At 45.4% G+C, this 27,275-nt stretch overlaps 1 protein-coding gene across 1 annotated transcript in view; it reads left to right on the top strand.

Annotated features, from left to right (window-relative positions):
• LOC308676306 (pleckstrin homology domain-containing family A member 4-like) overlaps positions 1-19,988 on the top strand; it is a gene marked incomplete at both ends in the record, with an annotated part of 44,683 nt that extends 24,695 nt beyond the window's left edge. The window contains 10 exons of the mRNA XM_081342118.1: positions 3,418-3,567; positions 5,113-5,211; positions 6,815-6,917; positions 8,048-8,130; positions 11,439-11,528; positions 11,638-11,782; positions 16,428-16,480; positions 18,071-18,232; positions 18,778-18,943; positions 19,954-19,988. Coding sequence (XP_081198244.1) covers positions 3,418-3,567; positions 5,113-5,211; positions 6,815-6,917; positions 8,048-8,130; positions 11,439-11,528; positions 11,638-11,782; positions 16,428-16,480; positions 18,071-18,232; positions 18,778-18,943; positions 19,954-19,988 — 1,086 coding nt within the window. The remainder of the gene's footprint in view (positions 1-3,417; positions 3,568-5,112; positions 5,212-6,814; positions 6,918-8,047; positions 8,131-11,438; positions 11,529-11,637; positions 11,783-16,427; positions 16,481-18,070; positions 18,233-18,777; positions 18,944-19,953) is intronic.
• Between the last annotated feature and the right edge of the window lie 7,287 nt (positions 19,989-27,275).

The raw sequence follows: 27,275 nt of genomic DNA, 5'->3' as shown, positions 1-27,275 counted from the left end.
GAAGGAAGCCTTCATGAAGGAGCCCATCTTGAAGCATCCTGACCCGCAACGGCCGTTTGTCGTGGAGGCGGACGCCTCCGACATTGCCATTGGGGCCGTGTTACTCCAGGCAACGACGCCCAGCGGTACCCTTTTCCCTTGCGCGTATCACTCTCGGAAATTGAACCCCTCGGAGCGCAACTATACCATCTGGGAGAAGGAGCTGCTGGCCATCAAGGCGGCGTTCGAGGCTTGGAGGCATCATCTGGAGGGGGCGCGGCATCAAATCGAGGTCCGGACGGACCATAAGAATCTGGAAAGCCTGCAGACCACTCGGAATTTGAACCAACGCCAGATCCGGTGGTCCCTTTTCTTTGCGAGGTTTGACTTCCGGGTTCGGTAAATACCAAGCGGGCACAATCAGAGAGCGGATGCTCTGTCCAGGAAGCCCGAATATACCCGAGTGGAAGACAAGCTTCTGCCCAGGACAGTGATCCCCGTCGAGTCTTTTGCTGCGGTGCGGGAGCCGGTTGATATACGGGCTCGGATCCGGGAGGCGCAGCAGCAGGAGGCGTGGGTGGCTCAGCGGAAGGAGGAGGTGGGGCCAGATTCGCCTTGGACGGTCACGGATGGACTCTTGTATTATCGTGACCGGCTCTATGTTCCGGGAGGGCCACTCAGGGGACTCGTCCTCAGCCAGTGTCATGATAACCCGGCAGCGGGGCATTTTGGCCTGTTCAAGACTCTGAACCTGGTCTCCCGTACCTTCTGGTGGCCCCGAGTCCGACACGACGTCCAGTCTTATGTCACCTCCTGCATCCCATGCAGGCAGGCCAAGTCAGCGACAGGGGCCCCGCCTGGATTACTGCAGCCTTTGCCAACACCCAAGAGACCCTGGGGGGCTGTGTCCATGGACTTTCTGACGGATTTACCCCCATCCTCCGGCTTCATGACAGTGTTTGTGGTGGTGGACATGCTGACCAAGATGGCGCACTTCATCCCCTGTCGCGGCTTACCGTCAGCTCGCGCCACTAGTCGCATGTTCATCCAACAGGTGTTTCGGCTGCACGGCCTCCCCGATAGAGTCGTCTCCGATAGGGGGGCCCAGTTTACAGCCCGCTTCTGGCAGGAGTTGATGTGTGCGTTGGACATCAAGGTTTGCCTCTCGTCCGCGCATCATCCTCAAACTGACGGGGGAACCGAGAAGGTCATCGGTATCCTGGAGCAGTATCTGCGCTGCTACGTCAACCTGCAGCAGGACAATTGGGTGGACTATCTGGCCATAGCCGAGTTTGCCTTTAACAACTCGCAGCACACCTCCACGCAGATGACACCGTTCTTGGCCAATGTGGGTTATCACCCCCGGTTTTTCCCCCTTTCTCCCGTGGACTCACCGGAGCCGGCAGCGAACGACTTCATGGCAGAGTTACAGGCGATCCAACGATTGGTGCGACGGCAGCTGGAGAAGGCCAAGGCCGATTACAAGAGGTTTGCTGATCGGTCAAGACGGGATACGCCTCCACTATCGGTGGGGGATCGGGTCTGGCTGTCCACCAGGAACCTACCATCCACACGGCCGGCGAGGAAGTTGGATCACCGTTACCTAGGACCGTTCCCAGTCGAGGCTGTCATCAATCCGGTCGCCTATCGTTTAACTCTGCCACGTTCCCTGCGCGTTCACCCAGTTTTCCATCGGTCCCTGTTGGTCCCCGAGCAACCGGCTTGTCCACTCTGCCAAGCGGAACCTCCCCCATCAGGACCTCGTGATGGAGGCAGCACCCCCGAGTACGAGCTCACCAGCATCAGGGATTCCCGTTGGCTGAAAGGTCGTTTCCAGTACCTGATCGAGTGGAAAGGATACGGACCGGAGGACTTCACCTGGGAAGACGCGACCGCCGTTCATGCCCCTGCGTTGGTGACTGCTTTTCACGAACAATTCCCATCCCGACCGCATCCGGATCGGCAGACCCGGGGGAAGGGCCCTGCGGTGCGGGATAGTGTTGTGATTCAGGGCCAGCCTGTGGGTCCGGCAGCCGGCTCGGATGTCTCGGATGACTCAGACGAGGGGGAGGAGGAGGGTGTTGAAGACGAACTTGCTGATGATGGCTTGGAGGCTTCGCAGAGCCCCCAGCCAGGGCCCTCTTCTCAGCTGTGCGAGCCCGACAGTGCGGATGATGATGACCCACAGCTGGCCCTGTTCAAGGATGCCCGACGCAGGAGGCAGTCAAGCAGGAACAAGCAGAGAAAGGCTGAGGGACTCCTCAGAAGGAGGCACAGGGAGGCCACGCCCTGAACTCTAATAAAGGGAGTGTTTGGGGAAGGGCTGGTTGCTGAAAGCAACCGCTCCGTTTGAGGATCAAAGTTCCGGTATTTTGTTTCTTGTTCTGTTGTTTTGCTTGTGAATTAAACTTGGCAGACGCCTTCCAGCCTCAGTTGTTTTCCAGTCTCTACCGTTTGTACAGGGGTTGCCTTTCTGCAAGGCCGGTAGTAGGCTGGTACAGAACACCGGTAGAGCTCCGGATGGCGCCCGATCTTCGCTCCTTTCGTCGCGATCTCAAGACGTTTTTGTTTGTACAAGCCGGCCTAGCCTGATGGGGATTGGTGGGGTTTTTTATTTTTTGTATTCTTAATTTTATCTTTGGGGTTTTATAATTGTATATTAATTGTTTTAACTTGGGCAATCATTTAATCTCTTTTTAATGTTTGTATTTTGTATTTCACTTTTGCCCTGTGAACCGCCCTGAGTCCTCAGGGAGAAGGGCGGTATAGAAATATTATTAAATTAAATTAAATTAAATATCATGATATCGCCTTATATATCTATTAGAATTGACTTTCAACCTCAAATTGATTAGAAGTCCTTTTTGTCATTTGCTGCCAAATATCAGCTGCAAGGTCTTGGGACTGGTTCTCTCCCTATGCTAAGTAGTCTGCGATACTGTCCATTTCTGTGGTTCTGCAAAAGGCCTTGAAACAAACGTTTGTTTTGTTGATTCTGTCAACTCTACAAATGAGCATGGCTGCAGCCATTTTCCTTCTCATTCTAGGTTGCCACATAGAACAGAGGGGGTTTTTGCTTCGCTAGTCAAAATAATCTTTTGTCCCGTGGGAACCAAGGTCATCGGCTGCTCCCGAGACTGTGGACTGGGTGTTTCATCAAAAGCCTGCCAAATAATCATATTGGGGAATGTAGTTGCTTACATAGCTTTTGTGGGTGGAGCATTTAGCTTTGTTTTGGGAAATTGTTGCTTGTGTATCCAGACTTGGTTCCACTCTTGACCATGCCGATACTTTGTAACTAATAAAACCTATTTGGGGAACTTGCAAGCCTCCGAGTTCTGCTTTATTCGTCTCTGTCGGAACCATGACAGATTCATCAAACTGCAATGAAGGAAAATCTCTGCTGGGCTGACAGTTCTCAATATGGTATTGTTTCAGGAACGTCTGGAAAAGGCCTTGGAAGTAACACACTTGAGGCTGGAGGAGTTCAAAGGCCAAGATGCCACCGTGGAGAAGATCTGCTATCAACAAAGGCAACTGCAAGACGAACTGGTGCACATCCGTGCCCGTCTCTGCGATCTTGCGTTGGTGAGTGGTTGCAGCTCCCTGATACTTAAGTGAAAATATCCTTTGAAGAAACATCCTGAGTCGATCTGCACACAGGTCAATTGGTAGCTGTATATCAGGTGAGGTCCAGCTGTTTGAACATCAGCTGGTAGTACTTATGGGAAAAGAGAAAGAAATACTGCATATTTGTCTTTCCCAGCCTGGAAACATCCAAATGCATTGAGGGTTCTGTGGAGTATATTAGTCGTTCCTAACATTGCGCTGTTCTGGACAGAGAGCTCTGAAGCTGTTCCTGGGATCTGTTGTAGCCATTGCCCAGCTCAGAGTGCTTCTGTTATCACTGGGATCACTTCAGCCTTTATTTCCATGTCCTCTCTAATTCCTCCTTCAGGCCCGGGTGCTCCTTCTCCTTCCTGATGTTGCACTATATCATTTTGTACACTATATCAGAGGTCACCAACCTTTTTATGCTGGTGGCCCGGTGGGAGAGGGAGCAGGTGGGAAATTTGTGTGTGCATGCACGCATACGCCTGCGTGAATGGGGCTGCGGGCACCTGCATGGGGCTAGCAGCCCCATTTGCATGTGTGCACTGGAGCTAGCTGCCGCCGCTACTAGTCCCACGCAGATGTGCAAATGGGCTGTGTAACCCCCGTGCGCTAGCGGCCCCATTTTTGCATGCTTGCATGTTCTAGCCACCGCCGCTGCTAGCCCTGCGCGCATAGGCAAACTGGTCTGCAGGCTCTAGTGCGAGTGGGGTTGAGTGCGCACACAAACGTTCGTGCACTAGCCAGCCTGTCTCGCAGCCTGGTGGTCGGTAGCCCACGGCTTGGCAGTGGGCTGTGGACCATAGATTGGGGACCCCTGCACTATATCTGTCGCCGCTCTTGTCTTCTGGCCCTTGTCTCCTGCCACAACGTCTGGTTAATTACCCAGTACCTGCCTGACTATCTGGATCTGAAAATCCCACAGGATCTTAACCCTCTTATTCTCCATGACCTTCTTTGGAGTTTCCCATCTGGACTTGGGAGAGTGTCACCCAGGCAACGTGCACAATGTTTCTGTACACAAGGCCAGCCAGCTGGCTATATTTCTGTGCTGCAAAAATCCAGATGGACTGCTAGCCACCTGGTGGTTGTCCAGATATTTTGCAGGACAGATTCAGTAAGACCATATAGTATACAATGATACCTCGGTACTCGTTAATTGCTCTGGGAGGCGTGATGAGTATCAAAAAACAATAGCATCAAACAATTTTGTCTCATAAGGAATAACATAATGAGCCGCAAGGCAGCCAACACCAACAAGTTCTAGCTTGTGCGTTGAGTATCAAACAGACAGTGGGTACCAGGACAAAATTTTCACGGCAAAGTGCTTTGAGTAGCAAATGTGATGAGTTTCAAAGCAGCTGAGTGCCAAGGCACCACCGTGCTGTATCTCATCAGCTTTCTCTCTTACCATACAGTAGCACAGGTAAGCTGGATCAGATCTTAAGATTTGGTTGTTGTACGAATATATATTCAGTAGGGAATGTCTGACTAAGTAGCTGGGTCACTGTTTCTGTCCAGGACAGTGAACGAGTATGGGAAGATTATACGGCCTTGGAAAGTGACGTACAGATGCTGAAGTGCTCCTTGGAGCATACTCGGACTTCCGGGCATCCCCAGGTAAATCTTAAATATGAGGGACGGAGCTTTCTCAGTTGCATCTCCAAAGATACAAGATTCTGTTCTAGTGGATACCCACCAGGCTGCATTGCTAAGTAGACCATAGTCACTCACTGACAGGAGCCTTTTGACTCAGTTAATTCTTTCTTTCTTTCTTTTCTTTCTTTCTTTCTTTCTTTCTTTCTTTCTTTCTTTCTTTCTTTCTTTCTTTCTTTCTTTCTTTCTTTCTTTCTTTCTTTCTTTCTTTCTTTCTTTCTTTCTTTCTTTCTTTCTTTCTTTCTTTCTTTCTTTCTTTCTTTCTTTCTTTCTTTTCTTGGCGTATTTGGGTCTTTTCCCGTGTAAGACTGAGGGTGTCTTGGTGACGTCATCTTCAGGCTGATGTCTTCGGCTTCGTGCTTGTGCGAGCAAAGCGTGATCGGAGCTGCCATCTCTCTATAAATATTGGTGGGGGGGTGGGGGGTGCTGGCTTTGTTGCTGTAAGCGGGTTGGTTGGCTGTGCTGTTACAATAAGCCCATCAACCAATCAACATGTAACAACACAGCCAACCAATCCGCTTACAGCAACAAAGCCAGCACCCCCCACCAATATTTATAGAGAGACGGCAGCTCCGATCACGCTTTGCTCGCACAAGCACGAAGCCGAAGACACCAGCCTGAAGATGACGAGTGGGACCTCGTCGAAACGTCACCAAGACACCCTCAGTCTTACACGGGAAAAGACCCGAATACGCCAAGGCCTACATACCTGTACCCTTGAAAATAAATAAATAAATAAATATATATATATATATATATATATATATATATATATATATATATATATATATATATATATATATATATATATATATATATATATATATATATATATATATATATATATATATATATATATATATATATATATATATATATATATATATATATATATATATACATACATACATATATATATATACATACATACATACATACATACATACATATATATATATATATATATATATATATATATATATATATATATATGGATCCTTGGTTTTTCGGGTTTTTCCCCGCGTAGAACTATTGGTAAGTCAGCTTTTGAACCTTAATGATAGCTAAAATGAATGCGTGGAACTAATAAACAATTGATTTGGTATTTTACAGCCATAAAAAAAGATACTTTCATTTTATGCAAATTATTCGGCATTCCTAATTTAATTATTTAATAACAGGAACAGAAAGCAGGAGACAACTTGGATTCCTATCTTCAGGGTCATCCGCCCTCTTTTTTTTATTTATAGGAATTCCTGTTTTTCTTTGATTAACTGCTGTTTTAAATACTAGGAAAAAGATTTTTAAACAATGAAAGAAAAACTAAAAAAGGCCTCAATATCTGTACACTTGATACCAACACATACTGAAAATTCCCATCCATGGAAGAAATACTGCACAGCTTTAGAAATAATGCTCTGCCTTAAAAACATAGGGGAGTGTTCGACAGCAGCGCTCCTGTCACCTGAGAAATTTCGGCTCTCGTTCAGAAGTGGTGATGGGAAAAGGCAGAAAGATAGGAGGTGTGGCCGTTCTCTCTATTTGTCCATCAATTCCCTTCCTTTAGGACCAAGCAGCAGCTCAGCAGGATTTGTGGAGAATCCATGACATCCTGGCGGGATTGAGATGCAGCCATGCAAATTACCGCACCCTGGAAAACCGAAGATCAGGTGCTTAATTGCAGTGTGATCAGCACTGCACTGCACTAGGTGTGGGGAGGGTGTGTGTGCAGAGCGGGGTAGTTCTCTGTTATGAATTATCAGCATTGCAACCAAAAGGGTTCCTTCCTGTTACGTGTGTCCCATTACCTGGGCTTTGTTCCTGGGAATGGCACCCCACCTTTCCACCAATAGGTGGGAGTAATCATTGTTGATTGCTGTCAAAGATATGACATCAACAGTGCAGTTGAGAAGGTAAAGATCCTCTTGATTCAGTGTGATTCTCAGCGACTATCTGAACCCTCATGTGCAGATTTTTTTTCTTTTCATTTTTCTGAGATGGCTTCCACTTTCCCAGTCTTAAGTGACAGTCCTGTAATTTATTCCGGGGGGGGGGGAGGAGGAGGAGGGCTCACCTCCAATTAACAGAATAACAGAGTTGGAACAGACCTCAGAGGTCTTCTAGTCCAACCCCTGGCTCAGACAAGAAACTCTATACCATTTCAAGCGAATGCCTGTCCAGTTTCTTCTTTAAAACCCCCAGGGATGGAGCACCCACAGCTTCCAATTAATGTACCACTGTTCCACTGATTAATTGTTCTAACTGTCAGGAAATTTACTCCTTAATTCTAGGTTGCTTCCCTCCTTGATTAGTTTCTGTCTGTCGCTTCTTGTCCTGCCTTCAGGTGCTTTGAAGGATGACCCCCCCCTCTTCTTTGTTGCAGCCCCTGAGATATTGGAACACTGTGACCATGTCACCCCTAGTCCTTCTTTTCATTCGGCTAGACCAGGGGTAGGCAACCTGGGCTCTTTGATGACTTGTGGACTTCAACTCCCAGAATTCCTGAGTCAGCATGGCTGGTTCAGGAATTCTGGGTGTTGAAGTCCACAAGTCATCAAAAGAGCCGAGGTTGCCTACCCCTGAACTAGACATACCCAATTCCTGCCACCATTCTTCATATGTTTTAGTCTCCAGTCCCCTAATCGTTACCTAAATTGCCAAGCTGCCATCTCCTATCTTGTAATTAAAACACTATCAAAAGTGTAATGAAACATGTCCCTGACGGTGTTCTGACTATGGTAAGAGAAGGATCTCGGGAGAAAGGAATCCATTGCAATCTCTTTTGCTTTCTTCATTGCAGGTGTGTCTCCAGGTTCACCCTCACCTCTGGATTCACATTTGGGGGCAAATCATCCCCCTCTGCTCTCCTGCACCGAAACAGAGGTACTTCAAAAAAGGAACAAGTCACTTCATCTGGAGTTTGGCTTCAGAACGTGATGGACTCTCCCCGTTTGTCTTTCTTTTAGGCTTCTGTCCTGTTCTATTTTTTAAGAAACATTCTTTAGAGGCTGAACATTCTCTCTGTTTAATACTGACTGTGTATCGAATATGAAAATCTCCTGCCAGAAGATGTGCCAATGTTTGTGCGTGTGCATGAGGGTATAAGGCAGGGGTAGGCCATCTCGGCTCTTTTATGACTCATGGACTTCAACTCCCAGAATTCCTGAGTCAGCTGACTCAGGAATTCTGGGAGTTGAAGTCCATGAGTCATAAAAGAGCCGAGATGGCCTATCCCTGGTATAAGGGTACACATTCGAGGACCACTAATTATCCAGGTAGCCCTTGACTCACAACCACAATTGAGCCCCAAATTTCTGTTGCTAAGTGAGACACTTAAGTGAGTTTTGCCCCATGGTAGGACCTTTCTTGCCACTGTTGTTAAGTGAATCACGGCAATTGTTAAGTTAGCAACATGGTTGTTAAATGAATCTGGCTTCCCCGTTGATTTTGCTTATCACATGACCCCGGAACACTGCAACCCCCTCATAAATATGAGTCAGGTTGCCAAGCATCTAAATTTTGATCACATGACCACACGGATGCTGCAGTGGTCATAAGTGTGAAAACAGACATAAATCACTTTTTTCAGGGCTGTTGTAACTTTGAACACCGAAGTGTTGTAAGTCGAGGACTACCTGTATAGTCTTCCCTAAAACGCGGCACTTGATTTATTAGGATGTGTCTTCCTACACTTTTATTTATTTATCAATCATATTTATATAGCTGCCCATCTCATGTAGTGCCTCAGGGCAGCATACAGAATAAAACAACCCAAATAGATTAAAAATGAATTTAAAATGCAATCAAAGTAAATTAAAAAAGATAAGAAAGCAAAACACTGGTGGTGGGGGGAAACCCCAGTGTATTCCAGTTAACCATCGTGTAACCATCATGGGATCCCCAAAGTAGTTAATAAAACCATGTTATCTGGTAGTAAGCTTCATTGGACTTTGTGGTAACTTTCCTTTGGCTTTTAGGATTTGTTACAAAAGGGGCGACATGCAATCTTTAATTTTGCTTCAGAAATGCAAATAATTTTGCAAAAAGTACTGGTGTTAAATAGAAGTTCCATTCAAGGGAAAGAAGTACTTGGATTCTGCTTGGTCACTGTCAGTGCTTTTTTTGTAAAAGAAAAAGGTGCCGGAACTCACACATGTCATACAACCCGCCTTGCCTACCCTACAAGGTTCCATCCAAAAAAGGTGCCGGAACTCCGTTCTGAGCGTTTTATGACAAAAAAAGCCCTGGTCATTGTATTCTTCCTCTGATTTTTGTGTCATAATGTGTTCTTTAAAAGTGGTAAAATCTGAAAATTCTTTGTCACCAGTCCAACAATTTGGTCAAAGGAAGCAGAGTACATACCTGTGGCGGCGAACCTATGGCACGTGTGCCACAGGCGGCACGCAGAGCCCTCTCTGTGGGCACATGCGCCATCACCCCAGTCCTGGGCCTTCAGCTGGGTTTTATAAAACCTTTTCGCTTTAGGCCTCCGCCACCATGTGCAAAAAAAAAAAAAGGTTCAATCAATCCAATTTCAACTTCTCGCAGGAAAAAAAAAGATCTCGCAAAGTTGGAACTGATTGATTGAACTTTTTAGTCCCACCCAGTCTGCTGTTACCACCGCAGCCACGCCCACCCAATGGGCCACGCTCACCCAGATTGTAAGCCGCCCTGAGTCTTCGGAGAAGGGCGGGATATAAATGGGATTAAAATAAAAAATAAAAAATACATAAGTGGGTTTTGGGTTGCAGTTTACTGTATCAATTTCTCTAATACTCCAGTAGGTGGCGCTGGATATCAATTTGACAACAAACACCACTTTCACTGAAAAAATTCTGGAGGCTGCACTAAAGTTCCAGTTTCTTCCCTTTTTTACGTGAATCTGAGCTTCCTTGAATCAACTGGCTGGCCTTTCTGTAAACCAGTTACAGGTAGTCCTCATCTTATGACCACAATTCAGGCCAGATTTTTTGTTGCCAGGCAAAGATAATTTGTCAAGTGAGCCGCACCCAATTTTTACGACCTTTTTAATAGTCTTTTTTGGGGGGCAGGTTTATTAAGTGAATCACTGCAGTTGTTAAGCAAATTGCATGATTGTTGAGCCAATCTTGACTTTGTGGTTGGAAGGTTGGGAAGGTTGCGAATGGCAATCACACAACCCCAGGACGCTGCAACCATTGTGAACACATCTGGGTTGCCATGCGCCTGAATTTTGAACACAATGACAGTGGGGCTGTTGCAACGGTCATAAGTGTGAGGATCGGTCATCGCATTTTTCAGTGCAATTGTAACTTCAGAGGGTTGCTAAACAAATGGTTGTAAATCAAGGACTACCTATACAACTTATGACCCCAATACAGCCCCAGAGTTATGTTGTTAAGCAAGACGGTTGTTAGGTGAATTTTGCCCCATTTTACAGCCTTTCCTGACACCGCCGTTAAGTGGATCGCTGTAGCTGTTACTGTAAGTTAATAACACGGTTGTTAAGTGAATCTAGCTTTCCCATTGATTTGGCTTGTCAGAAGGTCTCAAAATATGATCACGTGATCCTGGGACACTGCAACCATCATAAGTATGAGCCAGTTGCCAGGCATCTGAATTTTGATCACGTGGCCATGTGGATGCCGTAACTGCCGTTAAGTGTGAAAAACAGTTACTTTTTTTTCCAGTGCCGTTGTAACTTTCCATGCTCACATTAAATGAACTGTTGTAAGTCGAGGACTACCCGTACTGGATTCTGTGCACATTTCAACCGATTCAGTGGTTGTTTTTCGCCCATCCCGTCTGTATATTTTCTGCTTCCCCAAAGGAGCAGATTTCCCTCTAACCCAGGGGTAGGGCAACCTTGGCTCTTTTATGACTCGTGGACTTCAACTCCCAGAATTCCTGAGCCAGCATGGCTCAGCTTGGAAACCTCTCCCTTTTCCCTCAGCATGGCTGGCTCAGGAATTCTGGGAGTTGAAGTCCACGAGTCATAAAAGAGCCAAGGTTGCCTACCCCTGCTCTAACCTGTCACCTTATCCATAACACGATGATATAATCCTGATTGTATCCATTGGGAAATGTGTGCTGTGTGTTGTGGTATTTCAGAAGGTAACCTGAGGACATGGCCCAAATTAAGCATTCTCTTGCTGTGGAAGCCACTTGGTGGAATCTGAAACAGCTTCTCCAACTTTTACCATTTATTCCAGGAATCTACGCCCAGCTATGGGCCGGATACAGGAAAACCAGGCAGAATGGGGGGCAAACAGCAGGATGGCCCTAGTTCAGCAGACTGGCAGGTAAGGCTGTTTCTAGCGCATCAGGTGTGGGCTCCGTTCCCTTCCCCAACTCTGCCCTTCCCTCTGGGCAGTGCCCTCAGCTTTTGACCGCCTTTGTATTCCCTTCCAGCAAAGTCCACCTCCCTCTAGCAGAGGGCACCTGGGAGCATCTCAGCATCTGGATGGACTCAAGGGCCCCCCCGAACATTCCTCCATTGAGCCCCCAGAGAGCGAGAAAGGCAAGCTTGGCAGAGGAGCGGATTCTGTTAGACCGGGTGAGTGAAATTGAGAAATAAGTACGTATCTGGGCGACAATTGGAGCACGGACCCACTTCCCTGGGTGAATCCAGTGGAAAAGCTACCCACTTAGCTTTCACCCAGCAAACAACTTTACTGGCATAAATTGTGCTGCCTTTCCCCCCCCTCCCCCCCGTGCCGTCCCCAGTTTAGAGATGCCATCAAATGGTGGTGTCCTTTGTGGCATGCAGGGAAGGGCAAGAGAAGGGATGGTGGGTTCCCTTAACTTTGTTCCTCCCCTCCTTCTGCCTATGACTGGGCAGCTCCCCGACACCTATCAGTGTCTGAGATACAGCTTGGAGAACATCCTATTAAACCTGTTGAAAGAACAGTTACTCCAAGTTGCTAAGCACATTGCTAAGCACATTGATTTGTGCTTAGATTGTAAGCCGCCCTGAGTCTTCGGAGAAGGGCGGGATATAAATGGGATTTTAAAAAAAAGTTCAGGTTCCTTTTGAAATTGTGCTTGAATCTGGACTTTTAAGGTAGTCGAATTAACAGGTGACCATACAGGAAGGAAAAGTTTGTCTGGTGCGGTGAGCATCTCCCTTTTCCCATGTTGCTCAACTCCTCTGTTGTCCAGGGACAACTCCACACAATCACATCTACCCATCCCATCAGGTCCGGCAGAAAGAGTATTCTGTGGGCCCCGTCCATGAAAGAATGTCACCTGATGGGACCCAGAAGGAGAGCCTTTTCTGTTTTGTCACCTGCCCTATGGAACATCATTTCCTCTGGGGTCAGACTAGCCTGATTTTGTTGGCCTTCTAGGAAGGACCGGAAGACGTGGCTTTGCCACCTAGCCTGGATGGAGATTTGATGGCACTGATGTAGAGCCTGCAAAGTGGCTATGTAGATTGATGGACTCTGTGCTACAAAACCCTTGTCAACTCTTAGCAACGACATTCAGTCCTTGACTTTGGACTGCCCGCTTAGTGACCATTCAAAGTTGCAACAGACTCAAAAAAACAACAACAACTTATGACCTGGATTCAAAGTTTGAACGGCGGTCAAAAAAAGTCCATTAAATGAGACGCCATGACATGATGACCCACTTAATGAGCCGTGTGACTTACAACATAATTCCAGGCTCAGTTATGGTTGAAAGTCAAAGACTACCTGATTTTCTCCGCAATTATCTTTCCCTAACCTGGCCTTTCAACTCTTCTAATAATTCACTCATGGCTACTGTAACTAAGTCTATCCATCTTGCTGCTGGCCATCCTTGTCTTCTCCTTCCCAGCATCAGATAGCCTTCTCTAGAGCAGTGTTTTTCAACCTTTTTTGGGCAAAGGCACACTTGTTTCATGAAAAAAATCACGAGGCACTCCACCATTAGAAAATGTTAAAAAATTTAACTCTGTGCCTATATTGACTATATATAAAGTAATTCTCTTGAATAGGAATCAAATAAACACAAAGAAAGTATTTTATAATTACTTTTCAATATTTCCCACGGCACACCAGGCAACATCTCGCGGCACACTAGTGTGCCGCGGAACAGTGGTTGAAAAACACTGCTCTAGAGAACTAGGTCTTTGCATAAAGTGTCCCAAGTAGGATAATTTGAGCTGGGTCCTTTGTGCCTTGAGCGAGACCTCTAGAGTGGCTATATTGTTAATGACATTGTGCTGTTCTGCTAATTATATTTTTGTAAAATATATTACTTCCCGTCCTGCCCCAGGACCCTATATATATCTCTCCTTCAAAGTATGGTGTTTTACCCTAAAAAGTTTTGAAAAAGCTTGAATTTTCGTAGCTGTGTCAGATCTCTGTATTAAACTGTGGTATTAGGCATTGTTTTGCATTCTTTTGTATGTGAGCGTATGCTGGTTTGCCTATATTGGAACATGAAATTGGAGAATCAAGGTTGTTACTGGTACATATGGATGATGTCTGATTTTGTTTAAATTCTTTGTTCCCTGCTTTTCCATCCGTCTGTTCCCACAAGTCTGCTGAGAAAACGAAATAAAGACAAAAGCTCCAGTAAAGAATCAGTCGGGACAAATCACCCAAGCCAAAAAACAAAACAAAACAAAACCCCCAGTAAAAGTAGCATGAACTGCAGTAGAGGTAGAACTAATAATTTTTTTATTTTTTTTATTATTTTTTTTATTGAAAAGTTTTAGAATACATTTTATCTTTAACAATCCCCCCTCCCCCCACCCCTACCTATCCCTCCCTACCCCTCCCCCCCTTTCCCCCTCCCCCCCCCCCCCGACTTCCCAGAGCTAAGTACAAGGTATAAAAACAAAGAACAATCATAAACATCCATATGCTACCAACAATAAATTCTTAAATCTATCACTCTCTAGCTCAGATAAGATAACTACAAGCAATACTAATATTACTAATATTACATATAAAAAGAAAAAAAAGGAAGACTTATTCAAATGCTAAATGAAACTTTTTAGTCCCATATTTGTTCTGGATATATTCAATCCATTTTTTCCACTCCATAATATAACGTTCTTGCGAATGATCTTTCAAATAAGCCGAGATCTTTGCCATTTCCGCCAGGTCAGAAACCTTTAAAGTCCATTCTACTATAGTCGGCAGTTCCTCCTTCTTCCAATATTGACCTATTATAAGATCTTCAAGCAAAGGATAAAGTTTTGTCCGCAATTGTTTTTGTTGGGTATAATTACAGATGCTACTGTTGTGGACACTAAGCTGATGTTGAATTTAATTACAGCAGCAAGACTAATAATTTTTTTATTATTAATAGTAATGATGAAGGCGATAATGCAATTTTAAAAAAATGGAAAGGATATTTCCATTGGAAACAACAAATGACTGGATTTCAAGCACTGTGCAGTAGAAACTCCTAACTGCAGGTTGTCTTTGACTTACGACCATTCATTTAACAATGGTTCAAAGTTACGATGGGAAAAGTTAACTTACGACCTGCATTCGCACTTACAACCACCTCATCACCCCTGAAGTTAAGTGACTGAATGCAGTCACTTGGCAACCAGCTCCCATTTGCAGTGGTCACCGTGATCACAATTTGTGACCCTTTTTGCCATTTTCCAAAAAAAAAAAAGCCCATTGAGGAAACAGGATTTACTGTAATGACTGTGTGATTTGCTTAATGATTGCTGTAAAAAATGATCATGAAATCAGGTCTGACTTGACTTATACTGTAACTGCAATGACTTAATGACAGGAAATTCTGGTTCCAGTTGTGATCATAAGTCGAGGATTACCTGCACATCACTTTAGACTAGAATAAAGGCATCTCTCTAAAGAGTGCATTAAAATATTATAATCTTAATGGAATTAAGGCTTGAGAAGATGGCCAGGTCATCTCCTTCCTCCCTTAAGCTTGGTCGCTCAACAGCGAGACACTGGTGAAGTGAGCACAGCAGCGCCTGCATTTTCTGCGTCGCCTGAGAAAAGCACATCTTCCTTCCCCTGTCCTGACCACTTTCTACAGAGGGACGATCGAGAGCTTCCTGTCATACAGCATCAAGTCTGGTTTGGAAGCATCACTGCTTCAGACAGGAAGGCGGTGCAGAGAGTGGTGAGGATGGCTGAAAAGATCATTGGCAGTTCCCTCCCTCCCATCCAGGACATAGCACAGAAGCGTTGCTTGAGCCGGGTCCGCAAGATTATCTGGACACTACACATCCTCTTCACGACCTGTTTTCCTTGTTACCTTCTGGGAGGAGGGGGCTTCGTGGTATCCGAAGCAGAACATCCAGGTTCAGTCACAGTTTTGTTCCGTACAGTATTAACTTATGAACTCTCAAGCTTCCTCTTACCGCTATGTATTCAAAATGGACAGTGATAAATATTTATATGTATTATATGTAAGCGTGTAGGTATATACATATGTTGCATATAGCATGTTTATATGTGTGTTATGTATGTGTACACTTTTGAGAGCAGGCAACAGAATTTCATTTTTAATGTGTGCCAGTGGGCCCACTGTAAAAAATGACAATACATCTTATCTTAATCTTAATCTTAATCTTAATCTTAATCTTAATCTTACTTTACCTTACCCTATCCTATCCCTTTTATCATTTCCTGCTTCATTTTTTAAATTACCCATAATGAATAGAATAGAATAAAATCTTTATTGTCGCTTTAAATGTACACTAATCAGCATACATTAAAATGAAATTTAGTTGCATTCAGCTCTCAAAAAACCCCCATTTTGCCATATACCTACATACACACATATATATGACACAGAGAAACATCACAGTCTAGTTTGAATATATACATATATATGTGGCAAAAAAAGAGAAGAATCCTGAGAATTTACAAGACAGACGGCATAAGGAACAAAGCTGTTACAGAATCCAGTAGTTCTGCTATAAATGCTTCGAAACTCCTCCCAGAAGGGAGCAATAGAAACAATTCTTTCTTCCCTTCCCGTACCAGGGCTGCTTTCCCATTGGTCAGAAAATGTTCCCTTGGCAGAAGCAGGACACATCTGTCACCTGCTCTAACCTTGAAGGATGGATGCTTCTCTGTCCTGCAACTAAGAGGATGCCATTTATTGATTGCTTACTCAAATGGTGTGGAAGCAGAAACTAGGGAGAGAGAGGAAATTTAAGCTTGACAAGTTTTTTCTTCCTTGCTTCCCTTCCCTTCCCTTCCACTCCATAGACCATGAAGGCTGCATCCATAGAAGTGAAGTTCCTGAACACAGCGTTGTCAAGGTATGACGGATGGCAAAATTATTGCCGCCTTCCTCACTTGGCTATTTATTTATTTGCTAGGTTCTACCCTGCCTTTCCTCCAAGAGCTCAAAAGTGTCATCCATGGCATTCCCTTTTGTTTTTCCAAAGAACAGTCCTGTGAGGTAGGTTGGGCTGAGACACAGCGAGTCGCCCCCAGGCAGAATGAGAATCTTCATGGTGCTAAATGAGCGTTTTCCAAGCTCATCAACTCAGCCAGTGGCCAGCAGCTGAGGAATTCTGGCAGCCGAAGTCCACACAAAATTTTGAACTTGAGAAACACTGATCTAGACCAACTCCTTAACCATAATGCCATCCCGGCTCTCCTCTAGTGTTTTTCAGATGTGACCTGGGGAATTCTGGGAACCGTTAGTTCCAAGACATCTGGTTGGGGAAGATTGACGAGGGATGGCAGTTGACGCGATTTAAACAATTGTTTTATTCATTCCAGCTTTTCATGAACATTCAGTGGCTCTTAGAACTACAACTAAAAAAAACCTTGTTTTAACATTACGAGGAAAGAGATGAAGTCCTAATGCAGCCATGGGGAACCATGGCCCTTTTATGACTCGTGGACTTCAACTCCCAGAATTCTTGAGCCAGCCATCAGCCATGCTGGCTCAGGACATCTGGGAGTTGAAGTCCAGAAGTCATGAAAGGGCCATGGTTCCCCACCCCTGTTGTAATGGATGGATGGGGGTGGGCAAGTCATAAATGATTGCAAAGCCCATGCATGGTGGGAAAAGAATGCCAGCATGGCAAAGCAGTAGCTTAGGAATCGGCCACACATTTTTTTGCGTCCTGCCTGGAAGCCGTGAGGGATGTGCCTTATAACATCATGGTATCACTGGAATGGGCAGGGCCAATGTTTTTTTGGAGGTGCAATATAGGGTTCCTTAAGAAGTGGGAAATTGGCCTGATTTGGGAGCTGGCTTAGGATTTGGAAGGAATGCCACAGATGCCTTCAAGTTCAGCCCAGCCATTAATTTCATCCCTTTATGGAAAAAAGGGGTTCAAAATTCAATCCTGCCCAATGCAGGGGAGGTAAAGAGGGTGCTGAAGTAGCTTCCCATTCCCTTCGGGTGTGGCTTATTCATTTTTGAAGTTGTAGCATTAAAGACAGGGACGTGGTGGCTCAGTGGGTTAGGATGCTGAGCTTGTCGATCAGAAGGTCGGCAGTTTGGCGGGTTGAATCCTGAGTGCCGCGTAACAGAGTGAGCGCCTGTTATTCGTCCCAGCTTCTGCCAACCTAGCAGTTTGAAAGCACGTAAAAAATGCAAGTAGAAAAATAGGGACCGCTACGGTGGGAAGGTAACAGCATTCTGTGCGCCTTTGGCGTCTAGTCATACCGGCCACATGACCACGGAGACGTCCTCGGACAAGCGCTGGCTCTTTGGCTTTGAAACGGAGATGAGCACCGGCCCCTAGAGTTGGAAACAACTAGCACGCATGTGCGGGGGAACCTTTACCTCTTACCTTTAGTATTAAAGAGGAAAAAAAAACCTTTGTAGGTAAAAGTGTGGCACCTGGGCCGTGACTTCTCCCAACCCTCCCTTCTTCCCTCACATCCAGGTGGCCTCTTCCGAAACGACGGTCCCTCGGCGGTCCCGCATGAGCGCCCAGGAACAGCTGGACAGGATGCAGCGGCACCAGGAGGCCAAACGGAAATCTGAGGCTGCCCAGCCCACTCCCCTGGGCCACTGGCGAGACACTCTCAAGCATGGGTCTAGCCGGGTGGGTGTGAAGCCTTGTGGGGAGGGGGAGGAGGGGGAGCGTAAGAGAACGGCAGGGGTCTTGGGTGGACGCTTTAGTGAAACACCCTGACGCTAAGTGGGAGAGAGGCTCTGTGGCCCAGAGAGGTGCCAAAATACATTGGGCAGTTGGGCGGGAGAAAGATAAGATTTCTAGACTCTCTTTCTGGTGGTGGAAACCAGCCAATTGGGTTTGTTAAGAGGAAGCTGGCCGAAGGATCAGATAAAGACAGCTGGGTCTTCGGAGCCAGGAGTGAAAGGGGCTGCTTCACGCTTGGGCAGGGTGGGGGGGGGGGCTGAGAAAAGGAAAGGTTCCCACCAAGAGGTGTTACGATTTTGCACACGTATCCAGCGAAACCGAAGGCTTTGTCTTCCAGGCTTTGTAAATCGAAAGCAGAAGGAAAGGATGGGGTGCTTAATCTGTAGCTTTAGACAGTAAACGAGGGGTGGCTTTTGTCAAGAGCTTGGGCCTAGATCTGTGTGTTGCTCACGCCACGTTCCCCTCCCATCGTTTAATCTCTCCTTCAGCCCCTCCCCAATGCCCCCCCTGAGTCATCACCCAAGGAGGGAGTGCAAATTGGGGAAGTCAAGCCTCCTCGGTGCCCCCCAACCCCTGAGTGGGAGCGACAGCGAGTAATCCAGCTCTCCCATGCGCTGGCAACAGAGGCTTCGCAGCAGGGAAAACTCCTCACAGGTACTAGGATAGGCCGCTGCATTTCTTTATTTGTCCCAAGCATGTATGTCCTGCCTTTTGATCCTCCCCCCCTTCCCCCCCCCCCCCCGAATAGGTCCATGTTAGGGTGGTGATGCACCTAAGTGGGTAAAATGCTGACTCAGATCCCTGATAGGCAAGGCACAGGGGTAGGCAACCTTGGCTCTTTTATGACTCATGGACTTCAACTCCCAGAATTCCTGAGCCAGCTGGCTCAGGAATTCTGGGAGTTGAAGTCCACAAGTCATAAAAGAGCCAAGGTTGCCTACCCCTGGGCAAGGGTATCGTCCCTGGAGGTTACATTTTGGTTTGGGTTTTTTTTTTGCAAAACCTGATCCAAAATGTACAACTCACAGCCTCCTTAATTCTGCATCGCCTCTTGGGTTGTCTCGTTCTGCCTTTTATTTCCCTGAAAGCAAATGCCTTGTTTAAGTAGTAGAGGTAGTCCTCGACTTACGACCACATTTGAGCCCAACATTTCTGTTGCTAAGCGAAAGATTTGTTAAGTGAGCTTTGCCCCATTTTACGACCTTTCTTGCCACAGTTGCTAAGTGAATCACTGGAGTTATTTAACATGGTTAAGTGAATCTGGTTTCCCGATTGACTTGGTTTATAAAAAGGTCACAAAAGGGCGATCGCGTGACCCCAGACCACTGCAGCCGTCATAAATATGAATCCGTTGCCAGGCGTTTGAATTTGGATCACGTGGCCGTGGGGATGCTGCAACGGTCGTAAGTGTGAAAAATGGTCACAAGTCACCTTTTTCGTTGTAACTTTGAACAGCCACTAAATGAGTAGTTGTAAGTCAAGGACCACCTGTATACAAATATTCTACAGCCTCTGGACACTGGTATGCCTCATTCACACGTCTTCCAAGGCGTTGTCAGAACATCATCTTTGTCTTAGATACAGCCCAAGAGCCCTAAGCTTCACATGATTTTCCTTTGTGTTTTGTATGGATATAATCTCATATTTTTTTCTTTTCCTGCCAGTCCCTTCCCAACAGGTGCAGATAGTCCTCAGTTAACAACGGTAATTGAGACTGGGAATTCCATCACTAAGTGATGAGAGTTGTAAAAGCATGACATCATGTGATTTATGACAGCAGTTCCAACTGCAGTCATTAGGTGAACCCTGTAATTGTTAGGTGTGATGTCACCTCATCCCCATTGATAACCTCCCATTGGCTTCCCCCATTGACTATGTCAGTGAAGATCACAAATGCCCCTCACATGGGACGCCGCAACCATAAGAATTGCATGCCAGTTCCCAAACGTTTGGATCATGCTCATAACCCATGTTATCTCAGCACAATTTGAGGACCACCCGGAAAGGCCTTCATAATTTGAATGCTGGCTGAATGAATGGTTGCTAACTGTGGGCTATTTATTTATACACCAAACTTCTTAACCATCCATCTCCTTTATAGACGGGCTCTATGTATAAAGACTAAAGACTCTTGTGTACCTGGACTTTTTCCGTGGTCAGTGTGTTTTCCTATCCAAAATCCTGTACACAATACTGACTTTGTTAGCTGCAGAGGCCGTAATAAAACTGTTTCACTTCTGTGTTCTTGACCAAAAAAGCCACGGCTCCCTTGAGTCAGCTTTTGGTGATGACTTGGACAGATCTGTGATGTTCTCCTGGCAACGATAACAGAAGTAATTCATCGCTGCCTTCTTGGGAAAGTGCTTTTTTCAGCTATCCAGTCTGGCCTGTAGCCCTTTCAATACACAGATTGTCCTCAACATACAACAGTTCACTTAATGATCGTTTGACGTTACAACGGCAGTTGCAGGAACTGAGTATGGCCAGCCTAGAGAAAAGAAGAACTGGGGGGGGGGGAAAGAACATGACAGCAGAGTTCCAGTATTTGAGGGACTGCCACAAAGTAAAGGGGGGGTCAACTTATTTTCCAAACCACCAGGAGGCAAAACAAGAAGCAACGGATGGAAACTAATCAAGGAGAGAAGCAACCTGGAACTAAGGAGAAACTTCCTAACAGTGAGAACAATTAGCCAGTGCAACAGCTTGCCTTCCAAAGCTGTAGGTCAGGGGTATCAAACTGCCGGCCCACGGGCTGGATGCTTCATCCGGAAGCCACGCCCACCCCATTGCCGGCAATGGCAAAACCGTCCCGATATGTTGCGTGATGTCACGTGACATCACGGGTTTGACATGTCTGCTCTAGGTGCTTCATCACTGATGATTTTTAACTGGACAGCCATCTATCTGAAATAGGGTTTCCTGCTTGAGCAGGGGGTTGGACTAGAAGACCTCTAAGGTCCCTTCCAGCTTTTGAAAAAAGTGACTTAGTATCATTTTTCACACTTATGACCCCATTGCAGCATTCCCCACGGTCATGTGATTTATATTCGGATGCTTGACAACTGACTGAGATTTATGATGGTTTGCAGTGTCCCGGGGTCACGGGATCCCCTTTTGCGACCGTCTGATAAGCGAAGTCAATGGGGAAAACCAGATTCATTTAACAACCCGTGTTACAAAACTAAGAACTGCAGTGATTCACTTAACAACTGGGGCAAGAAAGTTCATAAAATGGGGCAAAAACTCACTTCACAAATATCTCACTTAGCAACATAAAGTTTAGAGTCAATTGTGGTTGTATGTTGAGGAGTATCTGTAGTTTTAAGTACTCTCTAGGATGCCACATGGGGCCTTCATTAGTGGGTTCCCCACATAATAGGTTGGTCCCCGTGCTTTACAAACAGAAGCCAGTAGCCTACTTTCAGCATGCCTAGGTATGAAGAGTTGAATATATGCCAGTGACTTAACACTCTGTTTAAGCCACGGAGTCCTGTACAGGTAGCCCTTGACTTAAACAACCAGAAGTGGGATTAGAATTTCCATTGCCAAGCATCTTAAGTGAGTCATGAGTCATGCCTGACTTATTTTGATACCGTATGGTTGTTAAGGGAAACGCTTCAGTTGTCAAATGAATCGTGTGGATCATAGGCAAGTCCACCCTTCCCCCATTTACTTTTAACTTGTCAGGAGCAAATGGTGACCATGTGACCCTGGGGTGCTGCAACTCTTGGAAATACATTCCAGTTGCCAAGCTCTCACATTTTGATCACGTGACCCTGGAAATGCTGCTACCGTCATAAGTGCAAGGACTGGTCATAAGTCAGTTTTCAGTGAGAACTTCGATGCTTGAAAGTCAAGGATTACCTGGATGTTCCAGCCAAGGCTACAGAGGCTGCACTGTTATTCCACTATGCCAGGGGTCTTCAGACTTGGCCCTTTTCTGACTTGTGGACTTCAACTCCCAGAATTCCTCAGCCAGGCTTGCTGGCTGAGGAATTCTGGGAGTTGAAGTCCACAAGTCAGAAAAGGGCCAAGTTTGAAGACCCCTGCACTACGCCCTTATCATTGTGTGGACTTCCCGTTCGCTTGTTTGTTGAACCCCGAGACTGACTTGCATATCAAGCCCACCCAAGATGCCAGATGAAAACTGATCACTGCTTACACAGTATAACAAAAACAGGCTCGTGCCTGCAACCCAAGGGAATGTTCACAGTTGACTGAGATTAGTTTCATCCTTTCTTGCTTTTGGTCATTTGTTTTTGCTCTCTCCTTTTCAATACATGTCTTCTTTAGGACATTTTTAATTAAACCTATGTGCCGAACTTTAAAAATGAAGCCCCAAATAGCCCTCCGAATTTCTGTGCAGCTTGTTAGAAGTGTAAAAAATATGATTTGTGGCTGACTTGTAGCTTCCCAATTGGAGTTGACTTTGGTGTTTTGGGGCCTTGCAGCCAAGGCTCTGCTACATCCCAGAAGATTTGAATGGAGCAATAGCTCACAATATTGTGCTAAGGGCTTCTCATCTGGTATCCACAATTCACTATCATTAGTTACTCTAGCCCAGGGGTAGGCAACCTTGGCTCTTTTATGACTCATGAACTTCAACTCCCAGAATTCATGAACTTCAACTCATGAACTTCAACTCCCAGAATTCCTGAGTCAGCTATTCTGGGAGTTGAAGTCCATGAGTCAGGAATTCTGGGAGTTGAAGTCCATGAGTCATAAAAGAGCCGAGGTTGCCTACCCCTGCTCTAGCCAATTGCCCTGTCATTCTCTGGTCATCTTCCCCCACCAACTCACTAACCAGAGCTGACTCTCCTGTAGCTTCCAGATCAGCCAAAGTTGGCTATTGTTGCCCTCCTATTGAAACTATCGGCCATCTTATGTGCCAAGTGATTGTGCCTATTGTCCACAGAGCTTGAGTGCTTGGTAGATCAAGGTTTCCTAATATAGTTCGTGTCCTTTTCTCCCCAGGAAGGACCAGTTCTCGCTCCTCCCTAGAGGATTTGCTTGCCTCACAAGATGGCTTGAACCATCACTATTTTCCTGGGGATGGCACCTGCATAAAGCTAGACTCTAGCAGCACAACAGCTGGACACAATCAAACAGTCGCTCAGAATCCCAGCTGCAGCGCTGACTCTAAAGCTGCAAATCAGATGCCAGCTTCACCCCAAGGAACCAAACCATTGTCGAGTGCCTCAGAAGCTTCCGACTGGTCCTCGCCTTGTCCTTGCAAGGAAAGCTGGTTGTCATCCAAAATGAAGGCTCCACAGCCAACACCTCACCTGTTTGACTCAGCCAGAGAGGAGCCATTCCTACTCAGCAGCCCTCATTGGGAGGAACCTTTGCCTCAGCCAACCAATTGGAATGCATGCTTTTGCAGAACGGCCAATTGGGTTCTGCCTCCAGTATGGGACTTAGAGATGTGGGCAGCTGATCAAAAGCTAGTCGGCAATCCGAGCCTAAACAGTGGTAGATGCATCCATTGGAGAGGTGAGCCTCAACAGGTGGCAGCATATTTTGGAGAAGTGGCACAGCCTGTCAAGGTCACCTTGATAAAATCAAGTTTTTAAATAAAGCGGGCCGAGATGAAGAGAAGATTTAAAGGGTGATAAAAGAATAGGGACAAGCCCCTGGAGATGGTTGCCTGCTCTAAATCTTAGAAATATTCAAAACAAGAACAGTTAAAACCTTGGCCTTTTAGGTCAGAAACACCATATCTCCTGCATGTGAACATCTCCAGCATATCTTCTATATATTTCTCGACCAGCTTTTTCCGGTTACTTTCTCATCAACTCATCCAGTCTAGAGAAATAATGTTTTGTTTTTTTAGCTTTCATTGTTGCTCCAATCCTAGACACTTCCCGAAAGAAATCATGATGAGTTCCATGATCTTGAGTCTACAGCAGTGTTTCTCAACCTTGGCAGCTTTAAAATACGTGGACGTCAATGTATCTTAAAGTTGACAGAGTTGAGAAACACTGGTCTACAGATTTACACACCGGGTTGGGAAATGGGAGCACTCAATTTTAAATCTATACATGTTCAAGAAATTTAGTAGTTATGGCAGAGAATGCTCTTACTCCTTGATGTTTAGGAGGTCAAAATCCACCAAGATTGCCTAAGGAGACAGCAGTAGTGTTCTCCCTTTAAAGGGAAAAAAAAGCTAAGGTATCCATGTACAGGTGCCTGTGGGATACTCCTAAAAAAATAAGATTACCATGCTTAAAGATGTACAAGTGTTTGATTAAAAAAGGTAGACATTAATGGATATCCCTGACTATTGGTCTCTGCAAATACTCACTCAACAAAGCCATTCTGAAGACATATCATACTGTACATCCTAGCTGGATGATACTAATACTTCCTGCGTTTTTTAAAAGATTCCCACCTTTATTATTTGAGAAATCCCACCTTTATTATTTTTATAAATAATTCAAGACAGCAAACGTAACTAATACTTCTTCCTCATCCTATTTTCCCCACAGCAATAATTCTATAAGGTGAGTTGGGCTGAGAGAGAGTGATTGTCCCAAAGTCACCCAGCTGGTTTTCATGCCTAAGGTGGGACTAGAACTTACCATCTCCTAATTATTGTCCCAAAGTCACTCAGCCAGCTTTCATGCTTAAGATGGTACTAGAACTCTCATTTCACTTTTGCTTACAACTTTGCAGAAATTTCTGGCTTCAGAGAGACAATTTCCCATTCCATCTTGCAAACACCTATGTTTCAGTGCATTTTTGAGACATCGTTCAATTCCCAGATTGCGATTTGGAAATTAAAAAAAAAACTTTTTCATACCAGAATATTTGAGCATTCCGAGGGTGTGTGTGTGAATGTAAGAACACAGAGGGGTTTTTTTCCAGCAATTGCATCTGACTACTGAATCCTTTTCATAATTTTGGTTTGTTATGGCTGTCTTGGGTTATAAATAGATATCTTTTTTTTCTGTAAATAGGGGTGGGTTTCAGAGATAGGGATTATTTTCTTGGAAAGCCCTATCGAAATGCAAGCTCTCCTCCTAGATGACTCAAGAAGCAGCTGTACTTGCGTTAAGAAGAAAATATAGCAAGGAAATTGCCACTAAGATCTGTGAATGGGAGTTTTATCTCCAATTGGGAAGAGAAAGAATAGTTTGATTGTGTGGGGAGAACGATTGGGCAATGGCTTGTGTTGAAAAAACATTTGGATCTGTCCTAGCAAGCACAAGGAATGTCTCTCGTGAAAATTGGTGTCTCTTAAAACAAAGGCAGTGATTTATGTCTTGAATGCAACTCAGGACTGGCTGACTCATTCCCAGTACAAACAGTTGGTGGCCTGCGCAGGAGCACATCCCATAGTTTTTGATCAGAATGGACATGCCATTTTGCCTAGAGCCGCAGCAGACAAAGGTAGGGAAGTTAGTAAGGTAATGGAACAGGAAGGCGATGAGAAGTGTGGGAAGTGAGAGAATAGACTGAACGGAATTGGATTGACTTCAGAAATTATAATGATAATAATAAACCTTTATTGTCAAAGTACAACATGTGTACATTGAGATTAGCTGAGCCTCCCCCCGTGCTCTCCCCCCAACACACAGTGACAACAAACCCTCCATCCTACCACACCATGTGAATGTGTGACAAAAATGACAAAAAAATGACAAAAAGAAAATGACAAAAATGACAAAAAGAAAATAGAGCTAGCTAGAAAAGCTGAAGAAGAAAAAGCGATAGCGATTATTGACGAGGGACATTTTCTTCCATTTCTGGTGTCTGAAATGTAGGAGCCTGGATGAAGGATTTGCTTACATGGAAGCTACCTGGAGAATTAAAACATAAAGAGAATTAAACCGTAATGTGCGTGCCAGTTTGGTGTACTGGTTAAAGAATCAGACTAGAAACCGGAAGTCTCTGGAGTTCTAGCCCTGCCTCAGCACAAGGCCAACTAGGTGACCTCGGGCCAGTCAGTTTCTCTCAGTTCAAAAAAGGCAGTGTCAGACCATTTCTGAAAAAGAAAAAAAAAACTTGCCAAGAAAACTGCAGGAAGTTTCTAAATAATCTTCAAGAATCAAATAGGAAGAAAAAAATACTCCCTAGTTGCTCCAGACTAAGCCTGCGATACCTAGGCTATAACATTTGGGCAACCAGTAGAGATAAGGGACGCGGTGGCTCAGTGGGTTAGGATGCTGAGCTTGTTGATCAGAAGGTCGGCAGTTTGGCGGGTCGAATCCTGAGTGCTGCGTAACTGAGCGCCTGTTACTCATCCCAGCTTCTGCCAACCTAGCAGTTCGAAAGCACGTAAAAATGCAAGTAGAAAAATAGGGACCACTATGGTGGGAAGGTAACAGCGCTCCATGCGCCTTTGGCGTCTAGTCATGCCAGCCACATGACCACGGAAGCGTCCTCGGACAAGCGCTGGCTCTTCCGCTTTGAAACGGAGATGAGCACCGGCCCCTAGAGTTGGAAACGACTAGCACGCATGTGCGGGGGAACCTTTACCTTTACCTAGGTCAGGGGTAGGCAACCTCGGCTCTTTTATGACTCATGGACTTCAGGAATTCTGGGAGTTGAAGTCCATGAGTCATAAAAGAGCCGAGGTTGCCTACCCCTGAACTAGAGATAAGCAAAGAGGCAGAAATCCTAAATCTTGACTGCCAGCTTGTGTTTGGACTTTTCTGCCAGCCTTAAAGTCTTTCTAACAACCCAACAGATTCGGTAGGCCTACTTAGCCACATTGCTGAGATAGGATTAGCTGCGAAATTTGTCCTGAGATTCTTGTACAGACTTCGTTAAGAGATTAAGCAAACAGCACTCAAAATTGTATCCTGGAGCACAACAACTCAAAAATCTGAGCAAAGCAGTCAAAGATTCCTGTTGTAACAGCTCCTTGCTCTGTTGAAGCACCTGTCTCTCCGTGCAGAATTATAATTCCCTCTTAAGAATTAGAATCTTTCTACTGTATTTAAGGAGAATGTGCCAGCTACTGTGGGAACTTCCTCAGACA

The sequence above is a fragment of the Vipera berus genome (genome assembly GCF_964194415.1).
Source record: "Vipera berus genome assembly, chromosome: W".
In the NCBI taxonomy this organism is placed as follows: domain Eukaryota; kingdom Metazoa; phylum Chordata; class Lepidosauria; order Squamata; family Viperidae; genus Vipera; species Vipera berus.
This window is presented reverse-complemented; position numbering and strand designations above follow the sequence as displayed.